This window comes from Vanessa atalanta, chromosome 30 (genome assembly GCF_905147765.1).
Source record: "Vanessa atalanta chromosome 30, ilVanAtal1.2, whole genome shotgun sequence".
NCBI classification, from domain to species: Eukaryota; Metazoa; Arthropoda; class Insecta; order Lepidoptera; family Nymphalidae; genus Vanessa; species Vanessa atalanta.
The window spans coordinates 3,316,814-3,324,861 of NC_061900.1; the positions used below are offsets into that span (position 1 = coordinate 3,316,814).

Genomic DNA, 8,048 nt, shown 5'->3' on the forward strand with positions numbered 1-8,048 from the left:
TTTAAACCTGAGATTTAAAAATATTATTAATACAATTAAATTAAATCTAACATTATTGTCTACATCCGGTTTTGACTAAAATATTTTTTATTTTAAAACAGATCAACGGATATTGTTACTGGGAGAGATGATTGTAAACATTTTTAACATTTATTAATGAACATGTCACATTGACATTCTTACTTTAATCCTGATATCTTTAATAGTGAATCATTTTAGGATCGAGCAAAGAAGTATTTTCTTATTACCCCTTTGCCTAAATCACCCAAGTCATTAGCAGCATAGTTAGACTGTCTAGTGATACAGTTAACTATGCTTCTATTTAGCCATGTCGTTTTTTTTTAAATACTCATTTTGTGAAATTAATGACATTTGCTTAAAATAAATAAATATTGCTAAAATAATAAATATTTTAGAATACTGGTATGCCAATCAAATAAATCAGGTGAAATGGAATAATACTCTGTCAGAGACGTATAGGTTAACAAGTGGAGTGAGGCAGGGCGGTTTGACTTCGCCGGTCTTATTTAACCTGTACATAAACGAGTTGATTGAGGAACTGAGCAGCATGAGAGTCGGATGCCAGGTCGGTGGAGTGCGCGTTAATAACCTAAGTTATGCGGACGACATGGTGCTGCTTAGTCCGTCGGTCAACGGCATTAGGCAATTAATAAATATATGTGAGAAGTATGCTACTAGACACCACCTAACATACAATGTAAAGAAAACAGAAGTTATGATATTTAAATATAAGAAAGGCCCTGATGTAATATTGCCGATAAGTTTATGTGGAACAGTGTTAAAAATTGTTACGAAATTTAAATATCTGGGACATATTGTAGCTGATAATTTATTGGATGATGACGATTTGGAACGACAGAGGCGCAGTATAGCCTGTAGAAGTAACATGCTAGCCAGACGTTTCTACCACTGTTCCAATCAAGTGAAGGTAACGCTGTTCAAGGCGTACTGTCAGTCGTTATACACCAGCCAACTCTGGTACCGGTACACGAGGAGTGCCTATAACACTCTTCGTGTACAATATAATAACGCATTCCGGGTGATGATGAACTTGCCCTGGCGGTGTAGTGCGACTGACATGTTCGCCGAGAGCAGAGTTGCAAGTTTTGCCGCGCTACTACAGAAACTCAGGGTCTTATTCTACAGCAGAGTAGCCATGAGTAACAATAGCATTCTGTCCTCAATATTCCAAACCGTTCATCTAAAAAGAGAGAGAAAAGACTTATAGTTATTCTTAATTTCGTTTAGGTTAAGTTTTTTAAATGTTCTATTTTATTTTGTTAATATTATTTTTATTGTATATTTCTTTTTATTATTATTTTTAAAATTTTAATGTATGTTGGTCTTGTGTATCTTATGGGTTTGAAATTGCCTGGAATAAAGAAATATTTAATTTAATTTAATTTTAATTTAAAACGTTGCGGTCAAATCACTCAGTTCATAAATATTGAGCTGTTAACGAATATATTAGATTCTCACATGCAATGCGATCTCATTTAGTAGGTCGTCCATGTCTATTACCCAAAATAACATACATTGTTCATTGGTTTGTTTGTTTAATGATAAACGCCGTTGATGCGATTAGACAATGTATGTCAATAAAAAGGTGGGTGAACATTAAAGGTTCTAATATTTTAAAATTATATTTCTTGCTGTAACTCGTTGAAAAATAAGGTACATAACAAAATAATTATAACTTTTTCACAAACTCTTAATGTACCTAAGAAAACTAAAAATAAAAGTATTCCGAATCCTGTTACATTGCAAACAAAATATGAAATTGGAGTTGCCTGATTAAATAATTACCCGATATTGCTCGGACAGCTACAGATAACAGAAAAAACTTATTTACAGTTATCAAAATATTTAATTTTCTAAAATCGTTGAGTTTTAAGAATTACCAAAATGTAGCTTAATTATCTGGTTCATTTACGTTTTTTTTATTAAAAAGCATATAATGCTTATTAATAAAAAAAAAATTGTCATTAGTATTATTATAGTAATCCTATTTGGTCGATGCTTATATTTATTTTTAAATTACGTTATAATTAAATATAAAAGTGAAAGCAAAGAGGCCATGCAAAAACTAAACGCAATCATCTAAAATGTCATAATCTGTAGTCACATTCACAATTGTCAATCAAAAATTCATGGCGGATCGACTTGCAACAAAACATTAAAATCGCGCTAATTATTAACAAAACATCAAATTATCAAAACAAAATGTCGACAGTCGTATCTGACTGTTTCACTATCGGCAGCATAGTCGCTACTCGAACATGTTATAACGAAGATATTGAAGGCGAAGTATTAGCTTTCGATCCTCAGACTAAAATGTTAATTTTGAAATGTCCCTCATCTAGTGGAAATCCTAAGCGCCACGACGTTAATATCGTCAACCTGTCGCTGGTTAGCGACGTTCAGATCAAAAAAGAAGTGACCACTGTCCCGGAACCACCACAGTCTTTAAATTTGCACAGACTCAACACGAGAGTTAGAAACTCCATAGAAAACAAGAGGAGATTAGTGAGTAACGTTTATATTTATTACTAGTTGTCACCCGCGGCTTTGCTCACTTTTTAGGCGTTGGTCGCCAACTGTATGCATAAAAAGCCCATATCCTTTCTTGGAGTTCAAGCTTGCTTTATATCAAATATCATCAAATTCGGTTCATTGATTTGGCAGTGAAAGAGCAACAGACAGACAGTTACTTTCACCTTTATAATATTAGTATAAATTAACCAAAGGAACCAATAATTGTGCTTGGTCTGTATGAACTATGATATTTACACAATCATAAAAAAAAAACACTATAGTTGGCACTAAACCGTAATCGTTGTAACTGTATACCTCTTTACTTCTTCATCATACATTCCATATTTAAAAGTTGTCTGGAGATCACTCCCCTACATTCTGAATGTAGTAATGGCAATTTGACGACCTCCGTGGTCGAGTAGTGTGTACACCGGTTTTCATGGGTACGCTACTCCGAGGTCCCGGGTTCGATTCCCGGCCGAGTCAACGTAGAAAAAGTTCATTAGTTTTCTATGTTGTCTTGGGTCTGGATGTTTGTGGTACCGTCGTTACTTCTGATTTTCCATAACACAAGTGCTTTAACTACTTACATTGGGATTAGAGTAATGTATGTGAAATTGTCCAATATTTATTTGAAAAAAAAAAAAAAAAATACTGCTTTTGTACATACTATTAATTTTGTATAAAACAGTATATTCAACTTGATTGTCTCTTAGTTCATAAAATAGACTTTGCATTAATATCAGTCGAGTTACTACACTATTATATAGTTAAGGACAAACCCCTTATTATATAAAAGTCGTTCGTAATAATTGTAATTGTATACTGGTTTACGAGGGATCATTTTCTTGTGCTTAATTTGTGTTTATAATTCATCTCTTGCTCGGCGATGAAGGAAAATATCATGAGGAAACCTGCATGTGTGTAATTTCAACGAAATTCTGCCACATGTGTTTCCACCAACCCGCATTGGAGCAGCGTGGTGGAATATGCCCCAAACCTTCTCCTCAAAGGGAGAGGCTCTGAATGTTATGTAATGTTAGTACATTTGAGTCAATCAAAGTAAAATATATATGCATAAACTGACTGGAAATTGATTAATACTAATTACACCCTTTTTTTAATACTAATAACTAGCCCCGACTTTGCATGAGTTCAATTTCTAAATAGTAAAGGCCTATTTAAGAAAAATTTATTGTTACTGCCAGTTATCAGTCTGCCCATTGGACAGTGAATTATTTTGGTTGTACTTAATTTGGAATCTGTGGTATCTTTGAGAGATATTTAGTGTTACGGAGGTATATTTTATTGTACTCCCACTTGTCATTCATCACATAATGCTAACTGTTTTCTAATCAGAGCTTGTCGCGAATATAATAAGCATTTTAGGAACATTGATATATTTCATTTATCTTTGATTCAATTTAAAGATAATATTTGTAACAATCTTAAATTAACTTAATTATATATTTTTAATATTGTCCAATAATTTTTCTCTTATTGTGTTAAAATATTTGAGTGCATTTTATGTTTTATCAATCGGTGGAAACTTTGCTGGATAATGTGATTTTTAAATTGTATTATGTAATTAGATTATATTTTATATCTGTTTGTTTCCCAAATATTAAATAAATAAATAAATAAATATCGGACTTTTTAGACAACTTTTTGCAATAGCTCAATATACATGATACATCTTAGTTCCCAAGGTTGGTGGCGCATTGGTGGTGTAAGGAATGGCTAATATTTCTTACAACGCCATTGTCTATGGGCGGTGGTGACCACTTACTATCAGGTGGCCCATTTGCTCGTCCGCCTACTGAAGTCATAAAAAAAAAAGATAAAATTTACCCTACATTACTTAGGCATAATGTAGCTTTCGACAACTGAAATATTTTTTAGAATTGGATTGTTAGTTCTGGAGATCACCCCTTACATACAAACAAACAAATTTTACTTCTTAATAATATATTGTATGGATATAACATTGTATCTGTAAAATAATGCTAGTTTTGGCTGTTATATTTAAAGTGGCCTCGATAAACGAACATTGATAGAATAGCATTAAAAATTACAAGATAACAATTTGCACTCTGACTTATGATTTATGTATTTTCATTATAATGCTAGAATATTTCTAATTAGTGAATAAGATATCCACAAAATTGATTCATCATCATCAGACCATACTCGTTCACTGCTGGACATAGGCCTCTCCAATTGCACACCACTGACTATTCTTGAAACACATTGACAGACAACATTGACTATTCCTGAACATTCTAAATATAGTAATGAAAGGTTATGTTATATTCTCGTTTGAAAACGAATAGTTAAGTCACTCAGAGGACTTACACAATAATTCAATAGCTTATTGGTATGTAGTATTTATTTATTCATTTAAAATAAGTTTGCTAGCAGTTTTTACATATAAATATGGTAACAATATTATGGTCAATAACACTAAAAAAAAATAAGTCCACCTCGTTAGGTACGACCCACTCATCAGATGTTTGACTGCCAAATGGCAATACTTATGATTGTTGTGCTTCGTTATGAAGGATGAGCCAGTCGTAACTACAGGCACAAGAGACTTATTTTGTTGGGATTTAGATTATGTAAGGATCATATATATAAATATTAAGAATGAATTATTTTATTAAAAAAAAATATTATGTTTTTTTCCAGGTTTCAGCATTACAAGCCTGTCTAGATCCGGAGGGGCAGAGATTGTTCCTCGCTATCGCTAGAGTTATAGAAGATGTATCGTGGTCTGGACAGAGCATTCGTGTCTACAATGAAGTAACAATAACGCCCCCATATAAGGTAACATTGGCTAGGCTGCTTGAGTTAAAGAAGTCGAGAGACTTTTAATTCTGTAGAACTCGTCACCAGATTGCAATTGAGTTCCCAATTTGCATGATTTTTCATACTGCTTCTAAAATCATTGTGAAATATCAGTCAATTTATACAAAAACACTGTGAAGTCCCTAAACCTTCCTCATGAATCACTCAGTCGTTTGGTGGACAGAAACGGCAGGCAATCTCTGTTTTATATTATCTAATGACTAATTAGAATTATGTGAATAATGAATGATTTCTAATTAAAAAATTTAAAGCTCATCATCAAATCATTGTTTAATAAGGAATATTACTCGATACAAGATTATATTAAAGATGAAAAAGTGTGCATTTAGTATTTATTGACTTCTGAGCAGGATATATATAAAAATAATGATTGTTTATTGATATTCTGTAGTTAAAATGGTGGAAAAGAGAGTAACTACTTAGTTTTTTGCCATTCCTTCTCGGTTAAATCTACTCTCCGAACCGTTGGTAGCTTTAAATTTAATTCAATACTTCAACATGACGATTCCAAAGAACTTATATGAGCCTACTTGAATAAAGAATAGTTTGATTTTGAATGGTGCTACGTGTCTGCAGTGCAAAAACCAACCAACCAAACATCTAGAGAATGTTTAAACAAAGTACATTAATATAAAGAGTGAACTATGCAATGCGTCAGGATTTTGTTATGTATAGAGCGGATTTGGTCCTAAAAACTCTGCAAAAAACTTGGTAGTTGAATTAAAGGGAAAATCCTTTTTGGTTTTCAGCGTATGAGTGAGCACTCATATTATACCAGAGAATATCAGTACTTAGTATTTTTTTGCTCCGGTTTGAGGTTTGAGTGAGTCCTTATAGCTACAGGCACAGAGACAAATATCTATCATAGATGAGTAGTGGCGACTTACCATGAAATAGCCGATTTGGATACATAAACAAAGTCGCTTCCAGTAGTCTGTATGTTTAGATCTTTTAAACTATGTAAACGGATTTTAATGCGGTTTTCACCAATAAACACAGTTATTCTGGAGGTTTATACGTATAATACATGCATTATAGTAGAGAATTTTAATTATCATAGCCGGCAAAAACTGTTTTTTTTTTTTTTAATTGTTCTTTAATCTGTAGGTTGTATAATATAGTACCCTTGTTGTATTTTTGTGGAGTCGGAAGTGAAGCCAGTTTCTTATAAAAAGAAGGTATCATTATTTATGATTTCAGGTTGAAAACGTATTAGGCGAGCCAGAATCGAAGCCATACAATTACATACGGAAGTTCGTTGAACGACACTGGAGGGATCACCGAGACCACGCCGCTGCTAACTCTTCAAGACTCCAATAAATAAATATATACCTTCCAACTTGTGTTATTTGTCTTATTTGACATTTTCCCAATATTATTTCGTGTGGCTGTCCGAATCGCGATCTCAGTCTACCTATTGAAGCCATTTTCCCGCTAATTTTAACGTCAATTCGTTTTTGTGGTTGTCAAATTAAATGTCAATTTGATAGTTTTCATTATTATAGAACAGAATGAGTTAATCTAAGCGGGTGGATGGATTGATTTTGGAACGAAGTTATTTTACGCGGCTTAGCTTAGTGAGTTGGCAGAAAGGTTGGCCCCTTCAGACTATCTATTGCTCTTTCTTTTATATACGGCTTAATATAACATTATTGAAGTTTATTTCTTTGCTTTTGTACGGGATTATTAATAAAACAAATTTTATTTCTTGTCATTTACGTTGTTAATTTATTTTAGTATCTGTTCTAATTATAAATTTTTGTCTATGGCTGTAAGTAAAGCGGTCTCAGTTCATTTATTTACCTATATTCCCGCTTATGTGTAGTCATATGAAATTTTAATTTAATTTGATACATTTAAATTATGGTGTAGAATGAATTATTTCAAATCCACGGGGGACATCACTGATATGATGATACATTTGTTTTGATATTTTAGCTGTTCATTGTTTTACCAAAAATTTATTGTCAGTTTTTTTTAAATTAAATAAATGTAAGTCTTTAATTAGAACCAACTTATTATTTTTGGACTTTTACTTGTTATTATTTATCGTCAAAGGGGGTGGTGGCGTAGTGTAGGGTGTCTCCTATTTGATGAGAACGCACCTCGGATTCTGATACAGAACGTAATCGGAACGTAATTGTTATTTAAGTCTAGATATACTGTCAAAGTTGAGAACTGATCGAAAAAAATAGTTGCCTACTGAACTTAATAAATAAAATAATTTAGTCACAGTAGCGTTTTTTAATTTATTATCAAAGATAAGCATTTTCGATAACGCAGATTTTAATCTTTTACTAATGTTGCCGCCCTTTAAAATTTATTGCTAAACAGCTTCGAACGCATCTAGTGTAAAACCTATCGTTTTACACTAGATGACTACTAGACTAGGTACACTAGACTTTAGCGCTGTGGTTGACTTCTTTTGAGTCTTTGCTAATTAAAAATAACAAAATTTGGCGTTGCGTTTGAGCTATTTATTTGCTACAGCAGCGTTAATACGTAAACACTTTTTTTTTAATTAAAAAAACGACGCAAATGTCAAAAATAATTCACGAGTACTCATCATGTATAGAACTCGCATTATTTAAAAATATGTAAAACTAGAATAACGCTTTCAACTG

The 8,048-nt window shown here is 32.5% G+C and overlaps 1 protein-coding gene across 1 annotated transcript; it reads left to right on the plus strand.

Annotated features, from left to right (window-relative positions):
- Nucleotides 1-2,153: 2,153 nt before the first annotated feature.
- Nucleotides 2,154-6,767, plus strand: LOC125075301 (protein LSM12 homolog). Its single transcript, XM_047687025.1, has 3 exons — nucleotides 2,154-2,547; nucleotides 5,245-5,382; nucleotides 6,625-6,767. Exons 1-3 carry the CDS (start codon nucleotides 2,245-2,247, stop codon nucleotides 6,742-6,744), a joined length of 561 nt encoding a protein of 186 aa, XP_047542981.1. The 5' UTR covers nucleotides 2,154-2,244; the 3' UTR covers nucleotides 6,745-6,767.
- The last annotated feature ends 1,281 nt before the right edge of the window (nucleotides 6,768-8,048 follow it).

Bases quoted from the DNA above. Each gene is read 5' to 3' on its own strand.
- LOC125075301 (XM_047687025.1), top strand. From the start codon at position 2,245: ATGTCGACAGTCGTATCTGACTGTTTCACTATCGGCAGCATAGTCGCT. The intron at 2,548-5,244 runs GTGAGTAACGTT...GTTTTTTTCCAG, and splicing joins TAGAAAACAAGAGGAGATTA to GTTTCAGCATTACAAGCCTG. The intron at 5,383-6,624 runs GTAACATTGGCT...TTATGATTTCAG, and splicing joins CAATAACGCCCCCATATAAG to GTTGAAAACGTATTAGGCGA.